At 35.5% G+C, this 22,519-nt stretch overlaps 1 protein-coding gene across 5 annotated transcripts in view; it reads left to right on the top strand.

Annotated features, from left to right (window-relative positions):
* supt3h (SPT3 homolog, SAGA and STAGA complex component) overlaps window positions 1-22,519 on the top strand; it is a 234,686-nt gene that overhangs the window by 185,487 nt on the left and 26,680 nt on the right. For all 5 annotated transcript variants that reach the window (XM_088935110.1, XM_088935085.1, XM_088935102.1 and 2 more), the window contains 5 exons: window positions 875-950; window positions 3,199-3,311; window positions 3,902-4,012; window positions 6,591-6,779; window positions 13,010-13,120. In XM_088935110.1, the coding sequence (XP_088791236.1) occupies window positions 875-950; window positions 3,199-3,311; window positions 3,902-4,012; window positions 6,591-6,779; window positions 13,010-13,120 (600 nt within the window). The remainder of the gene's footprint in view (window positions 1-874; window positions 951-3,198; window positions 3,312-3,901; window positions 4,013-6,590; window positions 6,780-13,009; window positions 13,121-22,519) is intronic.

Here is a 22,519-nt window from a genome sequence, read left to right on the forward strand (position 1 = left end):
CAAATACACCTTTTAATAGAGGTTATTATCCTAGAGGTTCACCTACTTTTTCCAGCATAGACAGTGAATGCTTAAACAATGTGTTCAATATAGACTTGGTAAAGTGCAATTGTTTGTGTCTGTTATGGTTTAGATGAAGAGCAGATCAGACTTTAGGTGCAATTAATGCAGAAATACAGAAAATTCACAAACTTTTTCTCTCAACTGTAGGAAAGGAACACTGGAAATGGACAGTATGTTACAATATATCTGTAATTTTTTACCTATTAAAAGATGTACTTATCCCACAGTAAAGAAAAACATTATTGTACATTTTTTACAAATATTAAATAATGAGAGTCAGCACAATATTTTGTGTTCTGAAAGATGAACTAACGATGAACGATGTATTTTAATAATATTTTTTATTTAGTCTATATTATATTTATATTAAAATAGTCTGCATAATTTCAAGAAAACACAATGTTCAATTATGTGTACCACTTATTTGATGTTGTGGTTTGAATAAAATATTTTCCCAAATTATAATGCTGCTGATGTATTATTTTGTATATTTGGTGTATATACTGTAGCAAAACTAAATCAGTTTTGACATGGTTGTGACTTATAAATTTACAAGCACAGCTTGTTAAGTTAAAGTCAACAGTGACTAGAAAGACGGAGTTATGAGAAGACTGTCTTTGAGATAACATAAAAACCAAGAAAGCTGAGGAAAAGAAATGTCACTTGAACAATAAGAGCAGTGGGCACTCTTAAAGCAAAGTTTGCTAGTTTGTTCAGTATTATAATGTGTTATAGACATTGTAGTTCTGCATTTGTAAACACCTGTAATTTAGGTAAAATTTGTAATGATTTTAACTTTTGTTTTCTTTAGAGGGCTGACAAACAGACTAGAATGATGGACCCTGCTCAGTACAGTGAATTCTGTGAAAGTCGACAGCTGAGCTTTTGTAAGTATTGTACAAGTGTCTCACAAAGCTACACTTTAACAAAAAATGTACAATGTCCCATAAAAGTTGATGAAGCATAAGTAATACCTTAGTTTAAATTAAATATTGACACTGAAAAGGAAGCCAGGGTTGCTAGATTTTTGAGGTTTTTGGTGATCCACTTAAATATTGAAAAAGCTTTTTAACGTAAGAAACTTTAATTTAGCAATCTGTTGAAAAAATGCCCCTTTTGCATTAAAGCTCTGAGAGCAGCTATGTCACTCCTCATGTCTTCAGACTCCCAGCGGGAAGGGGCATGTATTTTGACTTAGTGGGTTTGATGCTTGCCTGGGCTGTGCAGATAGGTTGCTGCTCTCTCACCATCAGCTTCAGACATCCTGGTGTGTTATTCCCCAGGATCCTGATGTCTGGACCCTTACTTACAGCTCCAGAGGTGTCCTCTGTTTTGCAGTGTGGTCCTCATCATTTTAGTTTCTTTTATGAAATGCTTTTCTACAACATAGAGAATGTTTTCTATTAGATATGTATGCAAACAATAACAATATAAAAAATAAGTCTGTATACTGTTTCCTATTTGGTTTCCAGTCATGTGAATTTATAGCAAAATAGTATTTTAAAGCACTGTGCCTGATGTTCAGTAGAAAAATAAAAATGCTTTAGCTGAAATTTAGTGGTTCTGGATTTGACTCTAGAAGACCAAAAAGCTAGATTGTAAAGTAATTTGTTAATTAGAAAGCTGTTCTTTACAATGATGTCTATTGGACAAAAGGGTCAATTTTATCCCTATAAAAGAAGGAAGTGATTTGGTCCATGTAGCCTGTTTGGTAGTGTAACAGACAGTATGTATATATACCTTGCTGTAATTTAACATTTAAAAAATACTTAAACTAGCTTTTAGAAGGTGTCAGTATTTTAATTTTTGTTTACTTGTAATAATAAATATCATTTATCACCTTAAAATATAATTGTATTTAATTTTAATTGGTCATTCATGTTTGAAAAGTGCAGGGATAAAGGCTGGATGTTGAAGCTGTATTGTTTCATGTAATCTGAAAACCACTATAGATCTGCTAATATTTTGGCCCATTTATCAGCTTTGTAAAAAAACCACATGGATTTAGGGTCTAAATTTAGGTCTGAAAGGCAAGTGTTTCTCAAAGGCTCTTGTCACAGAAGTCTCTGCGCTCCTGCTGTGGGATCTTTTCAGAAAACACCAAGAATGGGCAGCGCACTGCATTCCTGCACTAATAACATGCTGACAGAATTAAAGCCTTACAAACACACAAACCTACTTACTGGAAGTGTTTGCAGCCCGTGACAATAACAGCCTGTAAATCAACAAGCTTGATCCTGCAATCGGACTCTACTCCAGATGCCGATGAGTGGTGACTAAGATTCAAGGCCAAAGGTTGGAGATTGAAGAGGCTATTAAAAACGTTACTAGTGAGTACATGACAACTGAACAAAAGGATAACCGAGTCACCCAACACGCACAGGATCAAAATACTGGAGTTATTGTTTCAAGTGTCTGATGAATTGACTATTGCGCAGAGTAATCACATGATTAGTTTATAAATAGCTCATCTTTGTCAGACATTGAGTTGATGAATCCAGATATATTTGGAATACACGTGTTTAAGAATACTTGTTTTAATTATTTTATTAAGCCTTAATGTGACATTGAGGGTAATAAATCACAACAGGCAATGTCTCAGTTTTTAACATCTGTATTCTTTTTTTTTATCTCTGATGTCTCCAAACAATTGACGACCATTCAGGACTCTCTTTGGTGTTCATCGTGGGGGATGTGGTGTTTTTATTGACATAATTTGTATAATTTGGACACTGTAATATACAGCATAGGTTTTTTTCTCTGCTGTTCACTGGGAAGTGAAAGATCACCGTTTCTTAATAAACCATTTTTATGTAACAGGACAGGAGTTTGCACATTCTACAAAACTAAATTGCACATTTTCAGTCCAATATTCTTGTGTTACATCACTCCCCCAGTTCTCAGTAAGAATCTTGAATTCTTAATCTCTTACTGTACATCTTACCAGATTCCCAAACTGTCTCCTTAAGATTATTTTCTGCATTAAAAATGATAAAAACTTGGCATTGAATATTAGTACTTTTTTAGTCTATACATAATATTTTGGAGCTCTGCACTGTCAGCCCCTTTACCACTATAGTTTCGCTGGTATTTTTAGTTTTACATTCAAAATGCTGTGTTTGTTGTCTTTTTCAGCCAAAAAGGCATCTAAGTTTCGGGAATGGTTGGACTGCAGCAGTATGGAAGTGAAGCCTAATGCAGTAGCCATGGAAATACTGTCTTACTTGGCATATGAGACTGTAGCTCAGGTATGCTATCGTCTGAAAGAGCCTCAAGCTGGTGTGCATGGTTTGTATGCTTTTAGTGTACAATTATTTTAGGTTGTGAAGGCTTGATACCCCTGCAAGAGACATACTGTACAGTAAGTAACAGAAGATGAAATAATTTCCTGGAAGCAGTTGTTCACATTTGCATAACTTCTGCCTGTTTTCCCCACTAACTTGCACTTAGATTTTAAAATAAACAAATAACAAGACCCCATAATATTGTGTAGCTCAGTGCAAATTTATTTCAGTAAGCTAGACTTAAAAAGATACCTTTAGGATTTTCCAAATGAAATGTTACTTCAATGATATACAGTACATACTGTATGGTATGTTTAGCCTAATTGTATTTCCCTGCAGTAACAAATTTAAAGGTTTATACACAACAGACATATTTATAGAATTGCAAAGTGTGTAATAATGGTATCACTCTACACAAATTATAAATCTTTGTAACTTTAAGATAAATGTAGTGTTTATACAGTAGGTATACATTAAGTTAATCAGACATTTGTATCCTCAATATAAAGTCACTGTAACATTTTATAATTATTTCTTTTTGTCCATGTTTTTAGTTAGTGGACCTTGCTCTTTTGGTAAAACAAGACATGACACCGAAAGCTGGAGATCCCTTTAGCCATGCAATATCAGCAACTTTCATTCAATATCACAGTTCAACAGCTGAGGTAATATCTTAAGTTCTGTTATTTTGTAATTTACTGTAGTATGAATTATTGTGATTTTAACAGTAGGCAGCAAAGGGGGAATTTAGAGTCTGTGCTTGTAGTTACCAAGAAAGGCTTTCTACCAAAACTCTCCAAGTCTCCAAGTTCATGCTAATCCTATCTTAAACTACCCCCTACTATTAAGTACAAAGCCTTTGCCAAGTGAGGCTGCCAAATTGTGAGGTGGTTTTGTGCTGTGGGAGTTTACTCCTTGAGAGGGGGTTTCACTGAAACCAGAAGCTCACTGCACTTTTCACAGATTCAAGCTGAGTCAAGGCAGGGGCTTTCCTGTGTCTCCTCCAGTAAAAGCATCCATCTGAAGAGATGATGCGATCTGTGGCCTGGACAGCACAGGTCCTGATCCGGGCTGTGTCAGTTACTGGCCACAGTGTGGAGACCCTGGTAATGAGACACAATCAGCCGAGTGCTGCCAAGCCTGTATACTGCACAAGCACCAGCAATTCTCCATCTATGTACTCTGCACAGGCCTTGCAATTATACTTGTGCTGTTTTAAAATGCTTGTATGAGCTTAATTGAATTAAATTTTAAAAATCATGTGAGTGCAAAAAAAATGATAAGGCTAATAAACCTAAAGAAGGTTCTATGATGGCATGTGCAGTGTTTCAACATTTTTCCTAAATGTCTGTCATTTTTCTTAGTTTTTTAATTAAATTTCAGTATCTTTGAATTGTTTAAACAATAGTTATCTATCTGTTGAAATGTCATTCAATAAGTAAGTGTCATTTTCCCTTGAAACTGGTTTTATGATTCAGTCAGGGGGCCAGATGTCATTGTCTAAACTAACAGCCAGGGTTGTCTTGTGGCAGCTTTTCGGAATGTCACTGTTGATCTGACAGCAGGATTAGGAGTCCCAGTTCACTGACCCCTTCTGCTGTCATCACTTGGACTGTAGATCTATGTAGCTTTGTTGTTTGCATGGTGATTTTTTTTATGAAGGAAAAGTAAGTGGCTTGGCAGTAAACCTCGCTTGAAGCTATGTCTTTTTCTATACAACAATTCAGTGGGAAATCTGGTTAAATAGCCTATGGCAATTATAAAGTGTCTTTTAAAGGGAGGAAGGAGTTGGAATCCAGTACTTCTGATAAAGAATGAGAGGTGGAAAAAAGAATTTAGAGTTATACATTTTGCTATTAACCTCCTGTGTTCACATTCCAATAGCAAGCTACTGTACGTAATATGGACCACTACAAAAAAAACAGGTTTACTGCGTCACATGGAATCTGAACAAAAGGCCCCATAACGCTGCTTTAGAGATGATATTGTCCTTCTTCCTAATTAACTCTTTTTGGAAAATTGATGACTGCATCCTAATCTAGAACATCATTTTCTTTTAAAATCTGTCTTTTTTATTCTTTCCAGTTAGTTCCACTCTTTTGGTTTATAGTATTCTGAGCAATTTTATGTTTCAAGATTTAAGATTCTACCCTATGTGAAGAAGTTGTAACCTAAAATGTGAGCAGTACGGTTGATCTTCCTTAATTGCGTGAAGATGGACTGGGGTTCCTTTGCCTGTCAAAAGAGTTGTAGAATTAAATTAGTTTTCATTGGCTCATGAGAGCTTCATCTAGTCAGACTTTTTTGTCCATAGTTCATTAATTCTGCAACCAGGTAACTGTAATGTAAAAGCCAGCTTTTATGTGATGTGACCTGGATTTAGCTAGGATTGGCTTGGCATTTGTAGACTTGATTGTGGTCACCACTCTGAAACCATGAAAACTGTGGGAAAGCCAGCCTCAGTATTTCTTTTATTCTGGTTTCACATGAGAAAAATTAAGCAATGTATTTCACAGAACCTGTTATAGGAGACAAGTGTTTATATTTACATTGCAGTGCAATGGTGCAGTCACATCTCATATTGAATTGCATGTGAAAACTGCAAAACTGGGCAATTAACAGGAAAATAATTATTGTTGTTTTTCTTGAGCCAGCAGCCATATCACCCTGCAACTCATAACTAACGACCCACTGAAGCTAAGCAGGTGTGAGCCTGGTCAGTAACTGGATGGGAGCCCTCCTGGGAAAAACTAAGGTTGCTGCTGGAAGAGGTGTTAATGGGGCCAGCAGGGGGAGCTCACCTTGCTGTCTACGTGGGTCCTCATGCCCCAGTATAGTGATGGGGACACTGTACCGTAAACAGGCGCCGTCCTTCGGCTGAGATTTAAAACCGAGGTCCTGACTCTCTGTGGTCATTAAAAATCCCAGGGCGTTTCTCGAAAAGAACCCCAGCGTCCTGTCCAAATTTCCCATTGGCCCTTACCAATCATGGCCTCCTAATAATCCCCATCTGTGAATTGTCTTCATTACTCTGCTCTCCTCCACTGATACCTGATGTGTGGTGAGCGTTCTGGCGCATTATGGCTGCTGTCGCATCATCCAGATGGATGCTGCACATTAGTGGTGGTGGGGGGGAGTCCCCATTACCTGTAAAGCGCTTTGAGTGGAGTGTACAGAAAAGCGCTATATAAGTGTAAGCAATTATTATTATTATTATTATGATTGTAAATATTGCTTTTGTAGGTATACCTGCAAGGGCAGTCTGCAGCAGTCAAGAGCAATCCTGATTCTCCAGAGAACACCCCTCCTTCTACACCCACTCCACCAGTGACCAGCTCTCAGCATTCAGGCAAGACCCACTCAGGATCCTTGGGGAACGGAGGCATGAGCCAGGACACCAGCAGCAAGGTGAAACAAAGGAAAAGAAAAAAGGTTAGTAGAAAAATAACGCTCGTTTCTTGCCAGGATAGGCTCCGGCTCCATCACAACCATGAATTGGAAGAGGCGCTAAAAAAAGAGGATAGATGGAAAATCATCTACCATTATAGGAAATGTGTCATTTTTCTTTGCAGGTGAGTGCAAGGTTCAGTATGATAAATGAAACAGCTGCACATGCCGATAACAGTAGCGTTGCCTTCCACTACTGTTTGTCAGATACCATCTGTAAAATCTGCAGGTAATCACCATATGTGTAGATCATTATCATCACAACACTTACCTGTGTCACATATGAACATTTAACATGTGACCTGTGTTACTTGTGTCACAGGTGGGTATGTTGACTGAATTAGTTCATTTTTGCACGTGAACACACTAATATGCTCATGCTTTGTGAAAGCATGTTTGAAAATTTTTCCTACTCCATGACCTCCATCCTCTATTCAAGTGTCAATTGTTATCTGACATGTTGACACAAGAATAATGTCAAACTAGTGTTGCCAAGAGCAGAGAAGTTTGATGTAAGCTTCATTTACTGGTAGATGTGTTGCCATGACAGTGTTGCCATACTAAAAATTATAGGCTTTTTAAATGGTGGTATATTCAGTCTGACATCCTACACAAGCATGAAATCAAGTTATCTGAAAAGGGCAGAAATACTTTATGTTTTTCTAATGCTGCTGCTTCCTGATAGATAACTGATTAACGTATTGTTTTAATACTGTATAAGTTGACAATGTGAAAAAGCCTATGAAATTACATTTTTGCCAATCTTTGAAATAAAGAAAATATACAGTACCAGCAACTATGGAAAAGCACAGCAAATGACCCACTTGAAAGAGTATTGATTTTGGAGTTGTCTGAAAAGTCTGGAGTTTATTTAGCAAAATATGTAAGAAAGACAGACTGTTTATACCATAATATTATTCTACTGAGCTGTATCTTGTAATTTTCTTTTTTGTACTGCAAGCATTTGACTAAAATTAAATACCCAGAGAATGTTTGTTTTTATGTTATCCAGACAAGGATAGCAGTTTGCTTGAAGCTTTTTTCCCTCACTTCTACTGTTTTAAATTAAGTAAAAGGGTAGAATTTTATTTAGTAAGATTATAATTTTTAATAATTGACATAGGGTCTCAAAGCTTTACGTACAGGAGGAACTCACCTCATTCAGTACACAGCAGATCCAGAGAGGAAATTTCCTTTGCTAAATTAAGTAAGATCTAGTATGTAACTTAGATTGGGTACCTCTGTACTACACTACAGCATAGTGTCCTTGGACATTATACTGAGGCATTGTTTTTTTGGTTTTGTAGCATAAAATATAATAAACAACATATACTGAGTGTCATAAGAAACCCATTACTCAATTTATGTATTTTTCAAATAAAGCATTCAGATTTTGGTTTTTGATTAGATATGTTTGGTGTTAATTTGATTAATCGTTCGTGCCCAACTCTAGTAAACCTCAATAGTGAGAAATAAAATTGGTCACAGATGATTTTTAACAATATTTTGTTAAATATTTAGCAGTATTTTTAACAATATTGTAAAAAACAATATTTTAACCCATTAAATATCAATATGTTGAAAATAAAAAAAAATGAAAAAAAAACAAGAATCTAGTATGCCACCGTCATCAAAAAGAAAGGTTCTTTTATGATTGGTATGTTGGAGCATCACCTTAAGTGGACTTGTCAGTAGTGGAGCCAAGGTTATGTTTAGTGATGAAGCAAGATTTTGCATAGACCACCCTGATGAAGTTTAGCACATTTGGCATCGGTAAGGAAGTCAAAATGTGATGGTCTTGGTAGACCATGTAGACCTTGTAGCAATTAATGGCGACTTGACTGACCAACATTACAGTATGTGGATTTTTGGAAGTTCTGGAACTTCAACTGCTGCTCTTTCTTTGGACACAACACATGTCACCGAATCCTCATGCTGCTACTGTAACAACAGCTTTCTTGCAAGATGTGAATGTGACAGTTATGCCATAGATGCCCTACTTGCCAGGCCTGAATGCCACTTGTGGGATGAGATAGGATGATGTGTGTCACCTAGGGTTCAGAGACCAGTGATCAAGGATATGCTTGTCCAGGCTTTAGGAGAGAAATGCGACAGACTGCTGTGATAAGACTGATTACATTATGATGCAAACCATGAATTGCAAATTTGCAACTTATAGTGCTTCTAATGGTCCACACAAATACTTACCTGTGAATTTCCTATTAGACCCAGAGTAAACATAGTATATTAGACAGCAGAGATTGTTGAAAAATAAGACTCAGCATGACTATACCTTTTTCATGACTGTTCAATAAAATGTCATTGCAATTACCACAAGAAAGATTAATTTCTTCAAGAGTCATTTTCCTGATGATGTTGCTACCATGAGATACTGTATGACACAATACTGTATAACAATTATAATTTTTTAATTACATACAGTATACAGTATTATTGGAGCCGTGGTAGCTCAGACGGCAATGGCGTCTAGCTCCTGACTGGAAGGTCCCGGGTTCAATCCCAGGTAGGGGCAAGTGATGTAGCTTGCTCTAATTCCTTCCAGATGGCACCCAGGTCCACTCAGCCTGCTTTCCAAATGAGTAAATAATCCTTCCGGGGGTAATAGGCTGGCCGGAGAGTGATGCTGACCACATTACCTCCACTTCCAGTGCTGGATGGTCAAGAAAAATGGTGGCCCTTGCCTCCCATTCCCCAAATAGGCCTTTATAGCCTGAAAAGGGACCTAATAAAATACAGAATTATTCATTATTGTGTGTAAATTGTGATTAGAAAACAGATCAGTTTATTTTAGATTTTAATTCTAAAAAATATATTATACATAGTGGTTTTAAAAACCTTATATTTAAAAACAAATAAATACATAAAAAACAAAAAAGAGGTCAAATTAAAATTAGTTTTGAATGGTAATTTGAATATTGCATACTGTAAGTTGCATTGTGGCTGGTACAAGTCTGCACTATATTTAGATCTATATATTTAAATTGTTAATATTGCAATTTGCCATTGAGGTACAAAACCCTCTACAGTTCACTGATAATTTTTGTTTGGAAGATACATTTTCAACATATAGGGTATACTTTACATTCACAATCTCTTAAACCCATACATTGTTAATACTGTTTATCATAGCTCAGCATTAAAAGAAACACGAACTCTTCTGTGGTTTCTCTTCTCTGGTGCTCATTGAATCTGTATGAGCCTGCCTAAATCCCAGAATGACACAACGCAGATAATGACTGAACAGAATTTAGTATTTTCTTGAACTAGTCTATTATTACACATTTCTGTAGTGTTTGCTTAAACAATAACAAAACTTCTAGGGGAAAGAAATCAACACATTTTTCACTTATAAGATTTCCTTCCAGCTATTTTCCCAGATGTGAATTTTATTCTTTTTTAATTTCTTTTATCTGTTTCTACATAAAAATGTAGATTTTCAGGATCATTAGTTTGTTAATCATCCTGAATTGGTATTCCTTCGAGCATAACTAGTTTACTAGCTTTCATTTACTTTTGAATTTCAGAAAGATAAGCAATGTTTACCTTTTTTAAGAACCCTCTGTTTGTAGAGGGCATTTAGGTTTATTTGATTTGCTGTTGTCCTGTTGTCCATTGACATAAAAAAACAATAGTAGGATTTACATGATAAAGTCAGGCATCTCTAATGAAGCTCTATTCAGAGATGCAGGGGTCGTTGGGGTTGGAGTCACTAGGAGATAGCAGAGGCCAGTAGTGATATCATATGAGAAAGAAAACGAACAGTTAAACAGGAAAACTGTGCTCCTATTCTATGAGGTCAAAATACACTACAACAGATATTAGCATTTGTAAATTGCATTTCCATTTTCCCTTTCTCTTGTTTTGTGTTCTTTATCACACAGAAAGGAATAAAGAATAACTAGATGACCATGGTTCAGTACTATTTCATTCTTAAAAATGCATGAAATAGAAATGATATTATTTGTGATAACACAGACAATAGCTATTGTTGTCACACATTAAATAATGTATTTGCTAGTGCTTTAAGGGGACTTAGAAAATCTGCCACAATGTCAGTCGTGCAGGACTAGGACTGAGGAACTAGATTGCTAGACTTCAAAAGAGGAATCCAAAGCACTTGAACAAGAACAAGAATGCATACTCACTGAGCTCATGTGGGCATTTCTCAACCAGCTCCTGTGAAGGCACACTTCAGTAAATGCAGTTACTGGAACTGCGTCACATACTGTAGAGTCTGTGTCAGTAAAGCACTGCAGTCTCTCAGTGCTGGGTTGCAGATCACTGCCGCACATTTGCATGATTCAGAAGGCAGCACCACTGCCATGTAAACCTATTTTTAAATGACAAAACCCAATTTTTAAACCTTTTGCAAAATTGTGTAAAAACAAGCTAAAAAAACTCAATTAAAACTCAGTTTTAACTGTTGTTAAACTGTTGTTTAACTGTTGTTATTGAAATTGTTCTTAGTTGTGTAGATTTTACACAGACTGTATACCAAGATATGCAGTATAAAAGAAACAAGAAAACACAGGTTAAATACGTTTTTAGAAAACCCATTTAAAGTTCAGAAAACATTTAGAATATAAGCCTATTTCTTAGCATTTTATTTGTTAATTTTATCTTCATAAGGAAAACTCTGTCTCTGCACTTTATATCATGAGATATAATACTAAAAAAAGTACCACTGCATCATGTGCAATTTGATTTATTGAGCAGCTAGTTCCTGTAGATAATAAACTAGAAGTGCATTTCTTTGATTTGTTTGTAATCTGCATAGTTTAGTAAATCCTGCTTTCGTTTTAGTGAAGTCTGTGTTTAATATGGAGATAGGCACATCCGGTGGAGGGATCTCAGCCATCTCATAAATTTCTCTGCTGTATTTTATGAAATAATTCCAAGCAGGAGTGAGACATTAAGATGTAGGGGATATCTAAACAGACCACATTGGTTGAAGACAGATTAAAGTGGATTAACCAGGATTCATGACACAGCACTGTAAAAGCACATTTTTTTTGTCTGGCGGCAAATTCTTGTAAGAATCTAAATATTTCAGTGAAAAAAACTTTAATGAATGAAACAATAAGTGTAGAAAGTAAAAGTTATGTAGAGAGTATAATTAATGTAATCAATGTAATCCATGTACTGTATTTGATCTGTCCGTTGCTAAAATATACAATGCAGCTACGTTTTTGGCAAGCACAATATATTTTGTCAGATTATTTGTCTTGTTAACCTTCTTGGAGCCTCTTTTAAGAAAATGGCAAAATGTTTTTTTTTCCTCATTTTCCAGCGGCAAATATTTTGTAATGTGTTGGATGGCGCAGGGTGGCGCAGTAGTTAACATTGCCGCCTCAAAGCCCTTGATCCCTGCGTTCAGTTCCTGGGGTGCTAGCCGTATGGAGTTTGTATGTTCTCCCTGTGTTCACAAGGGTTTTCTCTGGTTGCTCCTGTTTCATCCCATAGTCCAAAGATGACTGGTAGGTTAATTGGCTTCTGGGAACACTGGCCCTGGTGTGAGTGTGTGTCTGTCTGTGTGCCCTGTGACGGACTGAAGTCCTGTCTGCGGTATATCCCCTCCTTACGCCTGCTGCTCGCCAGGATTGACGCTGGTTATCCCGTGACCCTGAATTGGATGAAGCAGTTAGACAATAGATGGATGTAATAATTTGTCAACTACTGTATCAACTGGTAGTTTCTGAGACAGCTCATTGATTGCAGGTAAATAACAGTATAAATGTATATAAAATATATATTTTTATTTGAAGGTTTCCTTTATTATATGAAAGTGTTTATTATAATTAGGTTGATATTTTGAAAAATAGCCTGTCTTTTAGTAGGCATTGATTTGTTGTTGAAAAGCAGCACCATAAAGAGGTTTTATTGCTGAATAACCCTATGAACCTTTTAAACATTAGTGGTACATCTTTAAGAAGACGGAAAAGAACAACAGAAAAACAGGCATCTCCGTTTCTGTTTTTTATTATGCAAGACTCAAAAGTCTTTGAACGGTCATGCATCTCCCTTCAAAATTCTGCGGACTTAATGAAATTTGTCACAAAATGTATTTTCTGTGTTCTTTTGGAGGTCTCGGCATTCTGAGTTTTTTTCTTTGTGTACTGTTGCTCTGTTGTACAGAGAAGCGTGGAAAGCAGTGTTTTTGATTTAGCAACAATTTATGTGTTTTTCTGTTGCAGAGCGCTGCAGCCTGTGGTCTGGAGGCTCAAAGCAATGCCATCCAGCCCTCCCACATCAGAGAAGCGATCCGGCGCTACAGCCACAAGATTGGCCCACTCTCCCCATTCACAGTACGTAATAACAGAGCTATAAAAAAGTTATATTTATAATCTCAGAAAAGTCTGATTTTAAAGTGGTCAAGCTAAGAAGTATTGGAATTGTTGTGAGCAATTTGCGGTTAGTGTAATTTTCTTTATAAAAGTGGCATAATTCTACTGAGGAATAAAATGCTGTAATTTTTGTCCATTTTGGAAATACAAAAGAAGTCTTTTTTATATCATTTTAATCTATTTGCACTTGAAAAATGATATGAATGCCTGGACATTTTTATGAAAGAAAATATTTGTTCAACTATTAAATATGTAAGTTGTTAGAAAATGTTGGAGACTGGCGGCTGTCAGAAAAGTTAAATTATACATTTTTCCTTTTGTTAGTAGATTGTGGGCATCAAAACTGCTTACTTTTGTTTTTAAATATTGCTTCATGTTCAAAGTATTCCTGGCTGTAGTTGACTGTGCCAGTACCTGAGCATTGCATAATGTACTGAGAATGTTGTTATGCTGCCAAGATCTCTAATAATAATTGGGACATGGAACTTACTGTTGCCCAATTTAGATAACCTTAGTGCAAGGGCATTATGTGACATCATTGGCTTCATGCTGAAGGGAGTGGCTTGTACCAAGAGAGAGGTTTTAGACAAGTGTAGCACCCAGCACAAACAAAATATGGGGAAATTAGCTTGCTTAACACCCTTACTACTACTGGCTAGTTGTGAATTACACTGGTATCTTTTAAAAGGATTTAGTGTTGATCTGTTAGGAACAAAAAGAAAAAAACAGCTCCTAAACATCAAAATAAAGTGAAAACATCAATGTCTATATCATTATTATTAAACACCAACCAGAATTGGTGCATGTAACACTAGTGTGTAATAACAATTTTACTGCATGCATAAACATCATAACAGGTTCACTTGCTTTTTACAAATAATCATTAGTACAGGCAAATTTGGTGACCACACCACTAGCAATATCTCCCTGCTGAGCTGTTCATTCCTAAACATTAGTCAAATATGAATTCAGATACTATTAGGTAACTGTTTTGTTGCAGCATTTGAAGAGTAGTCATTTCAATTCCTTTATTTGTATATACACATTATTAAATGAATTTTTTTTAAAAATTTAAGTGTTCTGTTGCACACAAAATCATTAATGAGTTAAAAAAATAATTTAGACTATTTTTCTGGGTTGACTGGAAAAGGCTGTAGTTAATACAAGTTCTTTTCTATTTTTGGTTAAATCTTACATAAGTGGCTGTAAGGAAAAAATGGGCAATGTTCAATACCAAAAAAATAGTTGCATTGGGTGTACCACAAAGGTCAGTTCTAGGAACTTTTTTTGTTTACTCCTTGTCTTGCTTGAGTGATGTTAAAAATCGGATACACCAGCATTTCCTTTATTTGAACCATGAAAAGACCACAGTGAGCCAGGATCATTCTTTCGTCAATATGAAAATCTTAAGGTGGTTATTGGTGGGTTTGAATTTTAGCCGTGCTTATCTGTAAAAACGTTAAGTAGTGTTATTTTTATAAACTTGGCTTACGAAGGAATATTCATAATATTATTTAAGTACCTTTTTATTCTACCTACATAATTTTGTTTATACCTCTCCTCACTCCTGCCATAAAAAGCCAGATACCGAGAGGGTCATGCATGCTTTTTTTCTCATATTGAATCAGTAATGCAATGCTCAATCATAACAAATTGCCATATGTCCAGACCTCAGCACAAATTCTAATTAAACTTAATCTTATGCTCATGTCACTTCAGCATGAGCTTTTTACTGAATCCTTGTTTTTTAAGGTTCAGCTTGGTTTAGCACCTTACAACTTCGGCATATGCTCCATATGCAGCTTGCAGTCTTTTGGCTGTTTGCTACTTAAACCAAAAGTAGTGTTCTTTGAGCCATTGAACATTTTCCTGGCTAGCACCTAAACTGTATAATTACAAGGATACCATTAGCCATTTTAAATATAAATTGAAAAGATATTTCTACTGTAAACCTGAGCTGTTATTCTCTGATCTTCTTTTGCTGTATTTTTTACATTTTCATCATCTTTGCTTTTGTCATTGTTGTCTCAACTTTTTGAATTGTTACTCTAGCATTAGAAAAAAAGAAAAACATTATTATTAATAATATTGAAAAACATTTTCTGTTACTTTATTTAATAAGATTTTAGAAGTAGTAGATTTAGTGTGACATACTGTATGTACAATGTGGTTTTCCCATGTCTCCTATCTGCCAGTGGTACAAAGGCAACTTACAGTACATATTCAGTGTCTGTATTAAGAAAAATATACAGACTCAGAAACATGAATATGATATTCTTCCTTTCTTTTCTTTTGCTACATGGGAATTTTCTCTTTTAACAATAAGATTATATTTTCTATTTATGTAAATATATACAGTAGACTGTATATACTGTATGTAGCACCTTGTTAGAAGGTGTGAGAGACACTCTAATGCAAAGTAAACTATATGTCTATTTATTTCCAATCAGGTACTATTAAACTCTGTACAACTTTTTTTAGAGATACAGTACAAATACATACATAATTTATACTTAATGTTTTGTTAATACTCTACTCTCTATTTATGTGTGTTTTCTCATTTGCTTCTTCTGCTTTCGGTTTTGAACATTTCAGTTACTGCTCAACAGCCCTTATTTATAGTCTGTTATCCTAATTCCTGTTTATCCCAGAGGTTTGCACTGAAAAGTCTTCCTGGGATGGCTCTTTTAAAATGCAAATTCAAAGACTCTAACTCACTTTACACCATCATTGCTTCACAAGCCAGCGTTAATGAGACCACACTCCAGAAGGTCGACAGGCCACAGTCACTAACGCCACTGTGGAAAGAGAGTGTGGTTAAAAAGTAGCATGCAGTGCAGCTGACACTTTGCCCCAACTTTGAGCTAGTTAATCTGGTTCTTTGCTTTTTGTTTTCAGTAGTGCTTTGCTCTGTGATCAAAATCTGGCCCATTAAATTTAATTTCCTAATTTAAAACTGAAGTATGAGAGTTCCAGTATCACAGTCAGTTTGGATTTTTGCATTCTTATTGTCTGTGCCATGTAAAGTGATACAGTACAAACAGTTGAATTAAGCAGTTGCACTTGCAAACTGCAAGTGATTAATGTCTTGAAATACAGCTGTGGAGTATTTATAAAGTAGAACTAACATTTAAGAAACCCTTTAGTAATGGTAAAAATGATATTAATTCAAATGTACTACATATGTGTACTACTATACTCTACACCAGAAATGTAATTTGCATGAGAGGATTATTGTTAGAAATGATTACAGATGAAAGTTTACTTTAGGTGTTATTACTTGTGGCTAACATTTGGTTTCTCTTAAAATCATTTTTTGTTTAGTATTTTATTAAATACAGATACACATTTGCATCTCGTGGACTTATAAAAAATATATTGCATTTAATTTCAGATACTGTGGCAATCAATGCTTTAAGGTGAAATAATATTCAAATAGGGTCAAATGTCTATATCATGTTTTGAATTGTGTAAATTATTAAAATATAAAAGCAGATTTTTCCATTCACCTTTTCCTCTAAGTTCTGCATTATGCATATATACACAAATAATATACATTTACATTTAATAAAATGTTTGTTTTAACCATTTTAACTATTTTCAACAGAGACGGAATGATTTATTAATAATTTTCAAAAATAAGACTTTATATAGGGTATTCATGAAAGGATATACTAATAGTATTATGTACCCTTTGCGTTTTCATTACTTTACTGTAAATATTTTCTTGAATTTTTAATATGTGTAAAATCTGGAGTGTTTTTAATAAAAAAAACATTTTCCTTATGTGCACTATTCATATCCAGAGCTTGCACCAAGTTTGATTTTGAAGGCCGTAATCCATTTACTGAATTCAGTGGAATTTAGTTGAGATATTCTAGCAAAGAGCAAACCATGAGGATAACTGAGACAAGTTTCAGTGAAGCTGCAATACATTTCATGGAATGTCTGTGCAAGAGCGGTATCAGTAAGACGTCAGGCAATGAATGAAGTTGTTTTTGTGTTTCTTTGTTGATTCTTACAGCTTCTTTATAATTTATAATGGCGTCAATAAAACCCTGTGTCTTGTACCAGTAAAATAAAATAAGGTAAATCAAAATTTAGCCTTCAGGAATGAAAGAATTTCTGACTGTTAATGTTATATTAATCATAAAATGAAACTGTAGTCCTCTTTCTCTTCGCACCACTGAAATGGTAAACAGTTTGAAAGCGTATCGGAGTCATGAGACTTAAATGGAATTATGTGTCTAAGGAATTGCTGATGTTGGATGGAAATTTATAATAATGATAGTATAGTAATAATGAGACATTTATTCAACCCACATATCTAGAACATCAGAGACAAGGGGTTTCTAAGTCACTTGCTTTGCTTAACTTCCTCTAGTTGACACGCCATTTTTTTTCCTGAGAATACCAAGCTTGAACTTGTTGGAATCAGGAGGTCCATTCTGTGCATCACGCTGTGATCTAGTCCGTGCAATAGGACAGGCTGTGCTTAGCTTCCTTCTCCTGAACTCACCAACAGGACAACCAGTGATGATTAGGACCATATGCGAAAAAGACGCTCTGGCTAGACAGGGAGATTGGAAGACACTTATCCATCATCTATCCTCCCCAAGCTGCAGTGCTGAGGTCTAAATTTGATCAGGCAAATAAAAAAACAGTTAAAAAATAGCCATGCTTATATTTTCTGAACAATTCAGGAAATATAGCTACCCTTAACTGCTCCCTGGCATCTGCATTTAAATGGACTATATTTAGCAACGCTGGGAAGATTGTTTTTTCTATTCAGCATCGTACAATATTTTTCATAGATGCATAGTAAACGGATGTTAAAAAGTATCATATTTTTGTATTTTTATAATGTTTGTCGTGTGTTTGGGTCCATTTGATATTTGCAAATATCAATATTAAAGTTGTACTACAACTAAAAGTTTTAAAACTTTTAGTATATGAAGGGAAGCAGTTGTTGCATTTAGAGGAGGAGTATTACTTTAAAAGTTGAGTATGAAAGCATTGGTATTTGGAAAAGATCATATGGTTTATATAGCCAAACAGCGATTCAGTGACATAATTTTTCGTAGCCATTGGCATTTACTGTTGATACTTTGTTTTAGATGGCTGACCAGGAATTGTTCAGAGATAATTAAATGGATTCTGTCATGTAATTGGTTTAGTTTATTGCAACTGGAGCCAGTTTTAAACCATGATTAATTACACCAGTGAGCAATCTGACTTGAGCTGAATCTTGTACCATGTGGTATGACCAAAAAACTCCAGAGCATGAATAAAAAGCGTGTTTGGTGGCCTGACAGTGTAAATTTTAAGATCAGCACCCAGGAAGAAAATTAATATTTGTATAGCCCTATCCATACAAAGCAGCTGATGTCCTATCAAAGGCCCATAGGTACAGTACTGTAGATACTGTATGTACCAGAAAACAATATTGAGGTTCGTAATACAGAATTGTTAACTATCACTTAGAAGGTACCATTCAACCAGTTGCATATCAAATTAATTGGGACTTCATGACTTGTCAGTTTAGCAATGATGAAAATATTTTTATAGTCGAGTGACATCTATAAGCGTCAGCTGAGTGGTGGTGGGGAACCATGTTCCTCTAATAAAGATAATAGCCGTGAGATACACATTCAGGCCCCAGGCACATCAGCCACATCTGGAATGTACTGTTGCTTGGTTTGACACTACCTGCTGCTTTCCTCGATTTTCTTCATTTCAAACCCTATGAAACATTCATTAGAATACTTAGGAAAAGGGAGTGCCTGAAAAATTTCTGTGTGCGCGCTTTGGAGGTTTTTGAGCTATGCAGTGTTTAAGGATTTATACTCACTTGACTGTCACTGAAGTTCAGCTATCAAAGCATTGTGCTTCTGCTGACAGTCAGCCATTTAAAAAAATGATCTTCACTGAGATATCAGTGCAAGTAGCTGACCTCATTCCAGTGATATTTTGAGGGCTGTTGCATTGCATCACATAGCTATACCACAGAGGTCTGTGCAGAACCTGTGGAGTGGTCTTGATTTATTTGTTTTACCTGTGCCTTGTTAGGTACCTATTGTACTGTACATAGTTCTAACTCCTGAAATCTTTTCAGTCTTAGCAAATATAAAATAAACTAAAAGTGTTTTCATTGTATGTCATCATTAATGTCTTTGTTGGACAGTACAGTTTGGGTAAAAGCTGGTTTCTGGATAAATTGCATGCATCGTCCAACAGTGAACAACCATAAGCAGAAAAATCAGGGTTACATATACAGGTACAGTATGGTACATACTGTAGTATACGTATTTAATATTTTTCGTAAAGATCATGGCCATGGCATACACAAAAGAAACACATTGCTACAAAGTGTTTTTTTAATATGTATGTAGATATTTACTGTATGTGATGTTTAAAAAAACACTTGACAGTCTGCTTCTATGACATACACACTGCACTGAAAACAAGTTACTCTGCATATGGGGTAGGCCCACTTCATCCACAACTGCATTAAAGCAGTTATTATACATTAGTAGCCCCATGTTATAGGCAAGACAGAGCAGCACTCTTTAATTCTTCTTTTTAAAAAAGTCAAGAGGAAAACAAAAACTCTTCTGTACTTTTTTGTCTTCACAGACTTTCTTTTCCCAGTAGCCTGCCTGCTGCAGTCAGGCTTCTTCGTCTGGTTCTGACTTTTCTCTCTTTCTGAGTGCCTTGGCTGTTATCAAGGCTGGAAAGCCCTGGAGTGCAGCTAACTTCCACCTTCTTCTTCTGTCACACACCTTCTAAGAGAGCTCAGTTTATATAGAGAGGACCGCAGCTGTCGTCGATCGAGACAGTAACTACAGTACCAGCAGCTGTGGCCTCTCAGAGGAGCATTAGCTGCCAGCCTGTATCACCACATTACACTTGTAAAACGGTGAGAAATTGATTGACTAATTGATTTTAAGGGCAGCTTTAGGAAAGCCAGATTGCATAAACCCAGGTTAGAGTTTAGCCAGATCACTGGGGTTAACACGCATACTTTTGCTAACACTGTCATGAGCTCTTTAATGGATAAGTAATCGGGTCTTCAGTTTAACATTTCATCTTATGAATCTGGGCATACGTGGGCACTGGTTCTAGAGATTCTGCTCCAGAGGGAAAAATGCCATGTTCTGGTCCACCGATGTCACGTTCAGCAGCAGCCTGTTTTTCTTTCTTCCATTCAAGTATTTTCCTGTCCCAGCCTCACTTGCCTTCTCAGGTTAAATGAGACTAGGCTACAAGTGGTAGCAAGTTACTGTAGACATTTTGTCCCTTATTTTTTTTAATTTTTCAGAATTAATTAAATGTATATGAAAATACAAATGAAAATTTCTGGTTTTACTGTAACTACAAATGCTTTCTAAGTGTGTTTCAGAATGCTTCTCACAGGTAATAGAGACATCTGTTTTATATGATCACTTTAGCAGAACATTCAGCTTGACACACCAGCTTAGACACTGGTCTATCCAAACATCCCTAAACACATCCAAACCCTACCCATGAAGTTCAGGAGTGTCAGATGCATTTCCTGGTATGTGTATTGTCTTTTGGTTTTTCTTCCATCCAAGCTGTTAGTAACATATCAGATCTATTTTTTTTTTCAATTAAATGTACAACCATAATACTTACTGTATTACTTGGCTCTGAAGACTTTAATAATTACCCAATATATGTGTATGAACATTCATTTGAATAATTCTGTAAGGGCTTCTCAGATTGAAAGATCCTGCAGGAATTCAATTTGATATCCCTGACCACAGTGAGAAGCTCAGGCACAGTTTTTGAGTAGAGTGTTGAACAGCTGGCTGCAGTGCCCATCTTAGCAATTTGAACTCATACGTATAGGATTATACTCAAAGTGTTTTTCTTCAGAATAAATTGTTTTTCTTAAGGTAATTCCAAAATTTGCTGAGTAATAAGTACTGTAAAATCTTGAAAAGACAAATCAAATGAATATATATTTTCTTAGTAGAATTTGACAATTTTATGACTTCCTTAATCATCTGTTGCTTCAAACTCAAACGTGACTTCAAAGTACGAAAAGGGTTGTGGAAGTGTGGGACAGTGCCAATGCCCTTGGTTTTTGAATAAAGGGTTAGAGATCCTTAGATCAATTAGCTATTTACCAAATGGGCTACAAAGGCTTAATGGTTTCTAACCTCTCCTACTGTATGTAACCTTTCTTATGTTCTTATATAAACTCTGGAAATCACTTAAGAAAAGCAAATGAACCCAAGATGTATGTAGTTATTTTGGTCAGTACGAGACTTGTTTTTTTCTTATTCATGTTTCACTTTTGGAAGTAGAATATCTTTACAGACCTTATCAGTTTTATACAGCTTTACCAGCCCTAATCACTGTGGAGTTATTGACTTTCAGATCTGATTAAGGCAGTAGGGCAGTAAGAGGCTCAGATCATTTCAAACACAACCTTTTAAGATTCCAAGCAAAGAGCCCTAATGACTCATGAGCAGTTGACACAAAAGTTGCTTCACAGCACTTCGGCAAGCTAAATGTCAAATGTTACACAAAATAAATGATATCATATGTAAATTTGTTCTGAATGAACAGATTTTTTTATACATGTATAAAATATCTGGTGACCTTTACTATGTGTGACTGTATCCTTTGAATAAAAACATAAAAACAGCTGTCATGTGCAACTAAAGCTGAAAAATAGTTTTGCTCTATGTTGAGCATAATGTGTTATGGAAAATAAAGGCTTTCTTGTGAGGTCAATCAATATTCATCCTTCATTACCATCATACTTAGAGAGCAGTTAGTTTCTGCCTGCTAGGATGAAGTATTACCATTTAACTAACTTAAAATCTTAAGTAATGTAAAAGATTTATCATTGAAAACATAGTGTAATTAACGCACTACTGATACTTATTAACTGCAGAATTATGTTGTTACATACAGGGTGCCAGCACATAAGTTTGTAGCTATATAAACTTGGGTTTTAGAAAACATTACTAATGTTAAAAAGTGATTTGATAGTTATGGAAAGCAGAATTTATCCATGACAATTATCTTCAATACATGTTGTAAGGCAGTAAAATGTGATAAAAAAAAGACCAGAACAAATTCTTAAACATTAAACAGCATTTACAGTAAGTGCACAATTGTACATTTATTCAACCTTAAGAATAACACACTTTGAGTCATAGCATATTGTAAAGCTAAATCCACTAGTACAGTGGTAATAGTATAAAGTACCATTGATATTTTTATTGACTCTTGATCTTTGGAATATAAGAAATGTTATACAATAAACAGAAAAATCTGTTGACCTACAAATATGGTCACTAGTATGTTATACAAAAAAACTTG

The sequence above is a fragment of the Atractosteus spatula genome, chromosome 2 (assembly GCF_055471065.1).
Source record: "Atractosteus spatula isolate fAtrSpa1 chromosome 2, fAtrSpa1.hap1, whole genome shotgun sequence".
Classification (NCBI taxonomy): Eukaryota; Metazoa; Chordata; class Actinopteri; order Semionotiformes; family Lepisosteidae; genus Atractosteus; species Atractosteus spatula.